The sequence below is a fragment of the Hypanus sabinus genome, chromosome 3 (assembly GCF_030144855.1).
Source record: "Hypanus sabinus isolate sHypSab1 chromosome 3, sHypSab1.hap1, whole genome shotgun sequence".
Taxonomy (NCBI): Eukaryota; Metazoa; Chordata; class Chondrichthyes; order Myliobatiformes; family Dasyatidae; genus Hypanus; species Hypanus sabinus.
Genome location: NC_082708.1, coordinates 158,934,245 through 158,947,111, shown reverse-complemented (window position 1 = coordinate 158,947,111; position 12,867 = coordinate 158,934,245). Strand labels below are relative to the sequence as shown.

The following is a 12,867-nucleotide window of genomic DNA, read 5'->3' as shown; positions in this document are numbered from 1 at the left end:
TAATTTAATCCCTGTTAATGCAAAACGAATAAAGCACAAATTTGTTACTTATCACAGCTGCAAAATATTATATAGCAAATTTACTCAAACATTTCTTTGTAATTATTAAAGAGAAGTGTTTCTTTACTTTGATATTAAACAACATGCATGCTCTACATACCTCTGTTCCTACACATTACTAACCCACATTACAATACTTCCATGAAGCTCACTGGGTAACTAAAACTTCAAGCTTTTAAAAGCAGAAATCATAAGACAGCCCAAACACTTGACAATCTGTTCAAGGCAGTACTTTAGCTTTCGAGCTTTGTTGATGTTGATACAATACATTAGATTATAAACAGTTTAAAGTCTGTATTGCGTTACCCAATGAGCCAGGCAGAATGCAACTAGCCTTGGTGACTCCTGATGAAATGAAAATTGTCCTGCAGCCATGCTCCTTGTTGGTAAATATCTGATAATATGCAAACACGGGTGTCAGGAAAGGCAAAGATCAAGCTAAATCTTACCATGGTCACAGAGGAACACGAGGAGGCCAGCCTGCCTGTTCCATCAGTTAAAAAGATCACAGCATCTGCCTGCATCATCACCTTACCAGTTGTGTTTCCTACTTCCCAATCCCTTTCTTTAACACAGATCATGCAACCTCAATGTTTAAAGTTTATGAGTTTCCTGAGCTTCATATGCTGTCAGGTGGAAAGGATTGTTGAAGACTAGCAGGGGATGATGCTCCACCACCACTAACTTTTTCTGTCATTTTCTGTCAGTCACCTTATGTTCAGACACCCTTGTGCCTTGCGTCACTTTATGGATATACAATAAGCTATCTAATGTATTTATATTATGTTTTTTATTATTACGTTCTTTATCATATTGTTTTATTGTGCTAAGTTCGATCTGGAGAAATAATTATTTCCTTCTCTACACTTGTGTACTGGAAATAACATTAAACAATCTTGAATGGTAGAAATTAGGGAGTGTGAATGAACGTTGAGGGGGAGTTGTGATTAATTTTACATGCCGGAGAGGCATGCAAGGTCTGGCACAAAATTACGATAGACCAGACAGCAATTTGATACCCTCTTCTTTGCTTCTGAAATCTGGACTACCTACATGTCAAGATACTGTAAATGTACCACCAACCCTATCTCCATAAATTCGTCCAAATTCACTGGAATGTTAAGCAATCTAACATCATTGTCTAGTCACAGAAATATTACTATTTTCAAGACATTAACTACACACAGTTACCTTCACTTATATGCCCAATGTCGAATTCCCAAAACAAGCACCCAATTCCAAGCTCTGTCCCAGGATGGAATTACAAGGTGAACAGAAAAAGATTCAAGGATGTGCTCAAAGCCCCCTTGGAAAATAAATTAAATATATATAACAACTTATAGGGATTCCTGGCCCAAGACCCCTCAAAGAGGAGTGCAGTATGGTACCGTAGCAGTTAGCATAATACTTTACAGCACTAGCTGCAAGATCAGGGTCCAATCTGCACTGCTGTAAGGAGTTTGTACATTCTCCCTGTGACTGTACTAGTTTTCTCCAGGTGCTCCAGTTTCTTCCCACATCCCAAAGATGTACAAGTTAGGTCTACTAAGTTGTGGGCAAGCTATGTTGGCACTAAAAGCATGGTTACACTTGTGGGGTGCACCCAGCACATCCTCAACACAAAAGACATATTTTAATGTAAATGTGATAAATAAAGATCATCTTTAATCCTTTGGAAAGGTCATGTTGGCACCTATAGCCTTGAAACCAAATGTTTTAAGCACATGGAAGCCTCCATGAATGGCAGAAGATAGTACCTGACATCACGAGCCAAATGCCCTATGAAGCACCTCTTACCCCCTTTTATGGAAGGATCTATAGCTTCCACACTAGCTTCATCAGTTTAACCAATGAACTAGGGTGGAAGCAAGTCAACCTCAAAAATGGAATGGCTACCTGAGCAAGCCAGCTGTATGAAAGGGGATATACGTGAGCAAAATGGGGTAGAAGATGCAGATGGGAGTGTTTTTGGTGTATGGGAGGGGAGAAGACAGTGAAAGTACATAAATAGATCAGTGAACGATGTGGAATGGGACTGTAGAGATGGGCATAGAGTTGCAAGATAGGGTATAGTTAATCAGACAGTCAAGGAAAATAGTGATGTCAGATGCATGAGAGCAGACGCCAGAGTACGGAAACTGTGAGGAAGGGGAATGAGGGTGTAGAGTGGGGTACAGAATAGTGGTGCCAGCAGAGTTGTGTACCAGGTGGACAGTGGGACTTAGGGGCTGGGGTCCCAAGCCCTGGGAACGTGGACAGAGGGACAGGGTCTCAGGACTGAGGAGCAAGGACCCGGGTCCCGAGTGGGCTGAAGGGCAGGGTGCCGTGTCCGGAGATGGATGGGGGTGCTGAGCGCAGGGTCCCAAGTCTTGGAAGGGTGAGCTGTATGATTGGGTCCCTGTTCCGGGATGGTGGGAGTCCGGGTTCATGGAGCTGAGGGCAAGTCCGATGGCTGCCTTTAAGTACCATGCCATTCAAAGTGTTCTCTCCGAACCCCAAACTCGCCTCCTAGCAACGGGCTTGAGCCCCACGGTTTACCTGCGAGCAGAAGAAAGAGCCCTGAATGCCAAGTTTGATGCAGGTAGGACACTGCAGCCGCGCCTCCCGGTCACAACCGTCCGTCTCGCACACGCGCCTCACAATCTCCCCATCCGACGCCATGACAGTGTCCGAAAGGACGGCGGGAAGGAGGAGGAGCAGGGGAGCCGGTTTTGGGAGGACCGGGGAGCAGCAACTGCGCACACTCCGGCTACCGATACGAGATAAGAGTCAACGCAACTGTGCATTTCTGTGTGGTGGAAAGTGTGTAAGTGAAAGTAAATGTATGTTAAACATAATCCACTACTGACATTCAGAGAAAGTTAGTGGACCCCCTTTTGTTCAAAACAGTTTCGGTGTACCGGTGTCCAAGGTTGCTTTACCTCGGGGTTGCTCAAGCTGCCAGATTTATCTGAGGGCATTGCTCCGGATAACAGTCATTGAGGTTCAAAAGGACCTTGAATTATTTCTATTAATCTATTCTTATTAATAGTTTTAAATGCGGTAGAGTTCAGGGCAAGAGCAGTGCTGATCCGGCATTCTAAGCGAGTTCGAGTTCCTGTGGACGGGCAACTGGTTTGAGAGCTTTAGGCAAAAGTGGGTCCATGACTTTGCTAAATTGTGCCAGCTTGGTCGTCAGAGTCAGCTTCTGGAACGTTGCCAGTTTAATACAATGTCAGCTTGTCAATGTTGATCAGTAGGTTTCTTAGAGAGGAAGTAGCTCTTCCGTCTAGGTACGTTGCAGCCTTTGGAGCTCAATACTGAAGCTAACAATTTCTGATAACCCTGCTTGTGTTGGAATTGGATAAGTCTGATATATTAATATAAAACCTACAACACTCTCTTCCCTATTTGCTGGGTATTTATAGCATTCTTTTATTTCAGTTTGCAATTTCAGTTGCAGTCCCAACAGTTTTTAGTCTCAACTGCCCTCATTCGTTTCTCTCTATTTACACCCTCCAGCTCTGATTAACAAGCATTCATTACCCCTTCCCTTTTATTAGACAGAACCAGTCCTTTAAGGAAAATCCCAAAGCATCTCATAGGTATGAAGAGTCAATAATGTGAAACATTGAATAGATGCTGCCTGACCTGCTGTGTACCTACAGCAATGTAATGCAGACAAGTGTGGGAGGACAAAGTAGGGCACTCTAAGGCCACTGTAAGGCACTATGGAGTGCAGTAAAACAGAACAGTCTGGGAGTACAGTTCCAAATTCCTTGAAAGTGAAGTTACAGGTAGATAGGGTCATAAACAGAGCTTTTGGCACCTTGACTTCATAAGTCAAGATATCAAGTACTGGAGTTGGAATGCTATGTTGAAGTTGTATAAGTTGTTGCTGAAACCAAATTTGGAATATTGTGCACAGTTCTGATCACCTACTACAGGAAAAATGTCAATAAAATTGGAAGAGTACAGTGAAAATTTACAAGGATGTTGCTGGGACTTGATGATCTGAGTTATAGAGGAAGGTTGAATAGGTTAGGACTTTATTCCATGGAACATAGGGGATATTTGAAAGAGATATACAAAATTATGAGGGGTGTAGATAGGGTTAATGCAAGCAAGCTTTTTCTACTGAGGTTGGGTGAAACGAGAACTAGAGGTCATAGAGGGTGAAAAATGAAATACTTAAAAGGAATCTGAAGGGGAATTTCTTCACTCAGAGGCTGGTGCAATTGTGGAAAGACCTACCAGAGAAAATAGTGGGTGCTGGTTTGATTTCAACATTTAAGAGAAGTTTGAATAGGTACATGAAGGGGAGAGGTAATTTATTTTGTGCGTTTTATAAATAACTATTTCTAGTTTAAGAGCCACAGAAACCATTGTTTTGTTTTTGAGATTAATTTTATTGTACACACTGCAGTTACTGGAATCTGGAGCAATACACATTGTACCTTGTCATCTTGTCCAGAAAAGGAATAAGACATAAAGGAGCAAATGAAAAATGAAAGACAGTCATCAAAAGGAAAAAAAGATACAGAACAATATATTCTGGTGGGTTCCTAAATGGCCTTCCTCTTGAACTCATCCAAAATTTGTCACACATCAAATTTTGTTCACCTTTAAGTCCCATGTTCTGATTTGTACTAACTTTTGTCCAGAAAAAATGTGAATTTAACTTTATGTCCTTTGCCAACCATATTATGCCCATCTATACTAATCCTGTTTACCATCACTTGACCTATAACCTTCAATACCAAGTGCTCATCTAGATACTGATTAACTATTGTGCAAGTCTCCTGACTCACACCATTCACACAGACCAGATTCAACCATCCTCTGGGTGAAAGAATGTTCTCCCTCAGATCCCCTACCTATTATCATAACTTATGCCATCAGGTTTTAGACGTATCTGCCATGGGGAAAAGTTTCCAATTGTCATCTCTATCTCTGCCCTTCATAATTTTCTATATCTCTGTCAGGTCCCTGCTCAGCCCCCTCCACTTCAAGAGAAATAAAACACAATTCAAACAGTCTCTAAATACCTGAAATAATCCATACTGGGCAGCATTCTGGTGAATCTCCCCACCACACTCATTTCTCATTCTTGTTTTTAAATTCCTCTGTATCATTGTCCCTATATACCTCAAAAAACCCAATGGCATCTATGGAAAGCGAAACAGCATTAGCTTTTTGGGTTGAAGATCTTGTAACAGACCTGAAATTTCAACTCTGTCTCTCTTTCATGCTGCTTAAACTGCTGAGAATTTCCAGTACTTTCTGTTTTAGTTCAGCTCTTCTGCTACAGACTATTTTTAGATTTCCATCTTTTTCCCTCTTTAAGATGGATGTTGAAAACTACCATCAGGCAGGAGGTACAGAAGCCTAAAGTCCCACAGCACTAGGTTCAAGAACAACTATTTCCCTTCAGCTATACTGTCCTTGAACCAACTGGCAAAACCCTAGTCATCACTACAGTTTAGCAACATGGCAACCTTTCTACCACTTTTGTACTAAAATAGATATTACTTTTTTCTTATAAATGTTTCTATCCTGTAAAGATATTTAATAATTAATGTTTTCCTTGTTTATGCTTTTCACGCATATGCCAGTATTATTAAATCTGATTCTGATTATATAATACCATGCACCTATGATGCTGCAGCAATTAAGTTTTTCATTGCACCTGTCCATATACAGTACATTTGCATATGACAGTAAACCTGACTTTGACTTTGATCAATGGGACCATATCTCAAAATAAGGGTTGGCCATGTCTCAGTTATGGTGAAGGTACTGGAGCCTGAAGACCCACACTCACCAATTCAGAACCAGCTTCTTCCCCCCCCACCCCCCGCAATCAGATTTCTGAATGGTCTGTGAACCTATGGATACTGCCTCATTATTGCTTTGCTTTTACACTATTTATTTTGTAATTTTTAGTTACTTTATGTCTTTGCATTGTACTGCTGCTACAAAAAATGAATTTCACATATAAATCAGTGCCGATAAACCTGATTCTGTGTGATAAGGTGGAGACCAAAGTTGTCCAACAATCTGGTCACATCTAGTGCTATTCAAAGAGGAAGTGAATGCTTGTTAATCTGAGTCAGTTTGTCTGGAGCACTGTAAATGAAAAATGAATGAGGAGAGCAGAGAGAAAAAAGTATGCTGGAACTATAATGGTAGCAGAGTGGTTAGAACAACTCTTTTATGCTTGGAGTTTGAAGCCAGCCTCCTCTGTAAGGAGTCTCTGTGCGTTCTTCGCATGGAATGTCTGCATTTTCATCAGGTGCTCTAATTTCCTCCCACAGTCAAAGATGCAACAGGTAGATTAATAGGTCATTGGAAATTGTCCTGTGATTAGGTTAGAGTTGAATCCAGGTTGTCAAGGGTCGCTGGGGGGGTATGGCTCAAAGGGCTGGAATGGCCTCATACTCACTGTATCTCAAAATAAAATAAAATACATAAGCAGCAAATACTGCTGGAAACCTGAAATAAAGGAGAAGGCCAGGAAGACAGCAGAAGCTGCAGAGAGTAGTGGATGCTGCCCAAGACATAACCAACACATGCCTCCCCCCCCCACCACTAGTAGTATCTGCATCAGCTGCTGCCTCAAGATGGTAGTTTACCATCTAAACGCCCCACCATCTGGGCCATGCCAACTTCTTGCAGCTACCATCAGGTAGAAGGTACAGAAGCCTGAAGTCCCACACCACAAGGTTCAAGAACAGCTACTACCCTTTGAACCAATTGACCTACCCTTAATTGCTACCTCAGTACAGCAACATCGTGACCACTTTGTAATACAATGGACTTTGTTATTCCGTTGTTCTAAATGTATTCTTTCTTGGTTAATTTTATCTAATTTATATTGATGTATGGTTTTCTTGTAAATATGTTTCCAATGCTATGTGCTTCTGAAGCTGTTGCAAGCAAGTTTTTCATTGCACCTTGCATACATGTACTTGTGCAAATGACAATAAACTTGACCTTGACATGTTTGTTTGCTTGTACTAATATGTGACTGTCAAATTATGTCAGATCTTTCTATTGTGAAAATTGGAATGAGAAATGCAAAAAATGGTATAAAATGGTATACAAGCTGTTACGGAAGTCATGTACTAAATTGATATTCATCAACTTAGAATACTAAAGAAGACTCTTCCATTGGTAACACTCGTGCTTCTTTATTCAATGTACTTTGAAAGGCTTTTATTTTTACGTTAGAATCTGCTCTGTGGATTGCACCACTTCCACAGGTCTATTGTCTCTCTCTATCACATGAGCATAATAGGACACATTCTCTGTTTGAAAACTGTTCTGCTTTGTTCCATTGAACAATGAATAACCCAGTAAATGTTTTGTTACCAAACACACTGTTATGAATGAACTGGAGGCTCATTGTAGCAGATTAGAATTTATATAAAACAAATCACTCTGGACGTAATGTACTGTGTAAAGGTCTGAGGCACCCTAAGATTTTTTGTATGGTTTCAGATGTTGTGGCTTCCACAGGGCTCAAATCTCAACATCTTTGAGGTTGTCTGAGATTACCTGGAGAGACAGAGCAAGCAAGACAGCCAAAGTCTGCAGAAGAACTGTGGCAAGTTCTCCAAGATGCTTGGAACAACCTACCAGTTGATTTTCTTGTAAAGTTGCTTGACAGTGTACCTAAGAGAATTTATGCAGTTTTAAAGGTGGTTGCACCAAATAATGATTTGATTTATTGTTTTTTTTTACTGTGTACTGTTCTTTATAGTAATTTTACTGATATTAGGAAATTTTCCATTTCATTCGTTTTGAAAACAACTTAGCTTTACAGAATTTTTTAAAATATGCCAAAGACTTTGCATAGTCCTGTATAAGCTGTAGGAATTTAAAGATGTGTTTTGCTTAAAGAAGAATGAATGAACAAATGAACAAATGTAAGTAGTGTTTCAACAGTTTTTTACAGAAAAAGTTGAAATGTGTGTAGTATATGAATTAGGAGCAGCAAGTAACTGGCATCCTCAAGCTCATTCTATTACTTATTGAGAATGTGACCAATCAAGTTGTGACCACAATTCTGTGTTCCCTTTAGACCATTGTAATTTTTTTTCCCCACATACATGTCAAGTATCCAAATATTTGATATCTACCATGTTTTTGATTAAGGGAATTCCAAAAATTCACAGCCCTCCAAGTGGAAAAAACACACCTGTCACTTAAATAGATAACACCTTATTATCTAGCAAATGACCCTCGTCCCTCACCCAACTCCTTATTAACATTCACAACATGCTGGAGGAACTTAGCAGGTCGGGCAGCATCCATGATAAAGAGCAGTCAATGTTTCGGGCCGAGACCCTTCATCAGGACTGAAGAGGGAGGGGGCAGAGACCCTATAAATAAGGTGGGGGAGTGTGGCAAGGAGAAGGCTGGTAGGTGCCAGGTGAAAAACCAGTAAGGGGTGGGGGAGGGGATAGGCAGGAAAGGTGAAGAAGGAATGTAAGGGGAAAGCACTATGGGTGGTAGAAGGAGGCAGAACCATGAGGGAGGTGATAGACAGCTGGAGGAGGAGGCAGAGTGACACTGGGATGGGGGAAGGGAGGGGGAGGGAATTACCGGAAGTTGGAGAATTCAATGTTCATGCCAAGGGGCTGGAGACTACCCAGAGGGTATATGAGGTGTTGCTCCTCCAACCTGAGTTTGGCCTCATCATGGCAGTAGAGGAGGCCATGTATGGATATATCTGAATGGGAATGTGAAGCAGAGTTGAAGTGAGTAGCAACCAGGAAGTCCTGTCTGTTGTGGCGGACAGAGCAGAGGTGCTCGACGAAGCGGACTCCCAATCTGCGTCGGGTCTCGCCGGTGTAGAGGAGGCCACACCGGGAGCACCAGATGCAATAGATGACCCCTACAGACTCACAGGTGAAATGTTGCCTCACCTGGGGCCCTGAATGGTGGACTTCACTAAGACTCCACCTGTAGTCATATTCCAATGAACCCATCCTCCATTTCTCCATTTATCTGACGGACTGCAGAATACAGGACCCTGGGATATTGTGACTGGTCTACCCTGCTTATCAATGGAAGGCTATGCTTGAGATTAAAGGAATGCTTTGAATATTAGCTGGATTGATCTCTTGGATAGAGAATTGTCAATTGATTAATATTAGGCCAAAATGTTTTCGAATTTAGATGAGGTGATGTAATAGACACATAGAAAATCATCAAATAGATATAGGGATGTTGCTCTTAGTCAGGAATTGGGGTCACAGGTTCAAAATAAGGGGTCAGCCAAAGAGAGGTGGTGAACCTCTGGCATTTTCTCCCTACAAGTTGTAGAGACTCAGTTTCTTTATGTACAAAATATTAGGTTTTGGGGTATTAAGGTAATCAAGTGATATGTGGTCAGTGCAGGATAAAGGGACTGAGTTGAAGGATCAATCACAATGAGGAGCCCTATTAGCCCTTTGCTATTTCTAGTTCTTAGTTCTTAGTTCCTAACTGCAATGCAATACTGCTGGATCTTCACCCCATTCATGATATTAAACATTCACTTCTTGCACCGTTGGTATACCAAGGCTGCAGAGTGGCTGCAATTACAGCAAGATGGAGAACAGCAAGCACCATTGTTTCTTCAGCAGGTCCTTCCCTATATTTCATTCATCTTAATTCTGGAATCAGTTTGGAAATATAGTAGATTCCAGTTAATTGGGGCAGTCGCTTATTTGGGCCTACTCTTAAAGAACAAGAACAAATCGAGAAAATTACCAGTATTCCTTTAGCTTATTTGGGACCCTGTGCTTCTTAATTGGGGCAGGAGACTTGCTGAACAGGTTCAAATTGGCATCAGTCATGTGCATATGTGTGGCAATTAGACACCACACAATGCTTAGAGAGAGCAGTTTTTCAATAATGTCATTTGTTGTGTGTGTTCAAAAATCTGTGATTTTTGTCACAGTTTGTGAGAAAGAAGCAGTAAGACAATTTGGAACTGTTTAGCTCACTGTGCTTTCAAGCATTGAGTCTTGGAGATGCCAGAAATGGCCAGGAATGAAAATGAAACGATTTCACTACTTCAGCAACTTAGGAACTGTGAATAATTTGAATGTATGGACAATCATCTTGAATGTTACCTTTTGTTCCCACTGGACACTCAGCTGTCACCTGTAGCTCCAAGTAGCTGCTTGCATGTAGCCACACCCTGGTACAGCATTTTGACCGGCAGGTTAAACCAGGGGAGGGTAGCTGGTGGGTCTTATTTCACTGTGAGATAGGGACATTCCTAGCATGCGAAGTCAGCTCTGGCAGACTGGACGCTTGAGATCCCACGGCCAGGAAGGTGGTTCTGCAACTCTCCATGGAGATTGAAGGGCATGACAAGGCACAGAAGAATCACGGTCATCCACTGCAACCAAGGAAGACCCCAGTTATGATGATTCCTCAAACCACTGGACCCAGGCTTCTGAGGTCGAAAGAATGGAACTGCCCCAGTGCAACGGCTTTTCCACTTCACAAACTCCCACACTGGTTTCCTGTCATCCACCCCTAGTATAGCTCTTATTCTAGTTTGTTCTGCATTTTCATTTAAGTGCATAAATTGTTACTCAGTTAAATGGTATCTTGTCATTTTTATACCTTTTTAACTATTTCCATGAAACTTCAGCTATTACTTTAATGCAAACTGTTTGTAATTTTGAAGCAACCCCCCCCCCCCGCCAAGCCTGTACTACATTCAGTTACACCATGCCTCGTCTGTTGCTTATCTTAAAACTATAACTTCCAATATCCTTGTCAAATATCTGATATTCTTGTCTGCCAAACTTAATTGACATTTGGAATGGTCCTTTTCCTACCAATCTCACCTAAATTATAATGGAACCATGCACTTCATGATTTCAGTTAAATGCATAGAGTAATCCAAAACTAAGCTCTGTCAAAAGGTACAAAAAGAAATTGCAAATTAAAATGAAACCGAGTTAAAAGTGTAGCATACTCCCTCCCCAACATCTCGATCCCTTGTAATTCAAATGTCTGCCAGTCTCCTCCTCGAATAAATTTAATGATTGCTTTTACAGCCCTTGGTGTAAAGAATTCCATAAAAGTCACACCCTCTGTATAAAATAGGTTGACTTCAGAAGGAGTAGTGGACCGCATGACCCCATCTACATTGGTGGTACGTAGGTGGAACAGGTCAAAAGCTTTAAGTTCCTCGGGGTGAATATCACAAATGACCTGACTTGGTCTAACCAAGCAGAGTCCTCTGCCAAGAAGGCCCACCAGCGCCTTCACTTCCTGAGAAAGCTAAAGAAATTTGGCCTGTCCCCTAAAACCCTCACTAATTTTTATGTGTACGTAGAAAGCATTCTTCTGGGGTGCATCACAACCTGGTATGGAAGTTGTCCTGTCCAAGACCGGAAGAAGCTGCAGAAGATCGTGAACATAGCCCAGCACATCACACAAACCAATCTTCCATCCTTGGACTCACTTTACACCACACGCTGTCGGAGCAGTGCTGCCAGGATAATCAAGGATAAGTCCCACCCAGCCAGCACACTTTTTGTCCCACTTCCCTTCAGGAGAAGGTTCAGGAGCATGAAGATACTTACTGCCAGATTTGGGAACAGCTTCTTTCCAACTGTGATAAGACTGCTGAACAGATCCTGACCCGGATCTGGGCCGTACCTTCCAAATATCTGGACCTGACATGGACTACCGTACTTTCCCATTTCTATTTACTAATTATGATTTATAATTTAAATTTTTATTATATTTACTTCGATTTGTACCTCAGGGAGCGCGAAGTGCAGAAACAAATATCACTGTGATGATTGTACGCTCTAGTATCAATTGTTTGGTGACAATAAAGTATTTGTATTTGGAATCTCTTACTCTGAAATTATTTTTCATAGTTTTAAATATGAACCCCCCCCCCCCCACTATACCCAACAAGGAAAACATTCTTTCAGCAGCCCAGGAATTAATATTTAACAAAAATGCTGGAATTACTCAGCACTTGAGGTCTGTGGAAAGACAAACAATTGCTTCATATCAAGGACCTTCGCCACAGATGCTGCCTGATCTGCTGAATGTTTTCAGCATTTTTTAAAAAATGTTTTATTTCCAGAATCTGCTTGCTTTTTTTTATTTTCATCATCCGACTGAACTTTCTCTGCATTGCCTCCATTGTAAGTATTTACTTCCTTAAATATGGAGACCAAAACATGCAATCTCAGCAGTAACATATCAAGTTGTAGTTGCACTATGGTGGACTGGGGAGCTCTACAAAGGGTCATTGAAACTGCCCAATGCATTACTGGCACCAAAGGTCAAATTCCAAAGTAAATTTATTATCAAGGAACATGTCAATATTATCAAAGTAAATGTCACCATATACAACCCTGAGATGTTTTCCTGTAGGCATACAGAATATATCCAAGAAACATAACAAAATGAATGAATGATGGCATCCAACAGGATGGACAAACTAAAGAGTAAACAGTCAATGTTTTGGGCAGAGACCCTTCATCAGGATTGCAAAGAAAGAGGAGAAGTCAGAGTAAGAAGATGAGGGGGGTAATGAAGAAGCACAAGGTGGCAGGAGATAGGTGAAACTTGGAGAGAGGGTGGGTGTGAAGTAAAGAACTTGGAAGTTGATTGGTAAATGAGCTAAAGGGCTGGAGAAGGGAGAATCCAATAGGAGAGGATGGAAGACCACAGAAGAATGGGAAGGAGGAGGAGCACCAGAGGGAAGTGATGGGTAGGTAAGAAGATAAGGTGAGAGAAGGAAACAGGTATGGGGAATGGTGAAGTGGGGGGAGGGGGATTAGCGGAAGT

At 41.4% G+C, this 12,867-nt stretch overlaps 1 protein-coding gene across 1 annotated transcript in view; it reads right to left on the bottom strand.

Annotated features, from left to right (window-relative positions):
• metap1 (methionyl aminopeptidase 1) overlaps positions 1 to 2,753 on the bottom strand; it is a 52,082-nt gene extending 49,329 nt beyond the window's left edge. Inside the window, exon 1 of the mRNA XM_059965442.1 lies at positions 2,599 to 2,753. Within this exon, the coding sequence (XP_059821425.1) occupies positions 2,599 to 2,721 (123 nt within the window). The 5' untranslated portion in view covers positions 2,722 to 2,753. The remainder of the gene's footprint in view (positions 1 to 2,598) is intronic.
• Between the last annotated feature and the right edge of the window lie 10,114 nt (positions 2,754 to 12,867).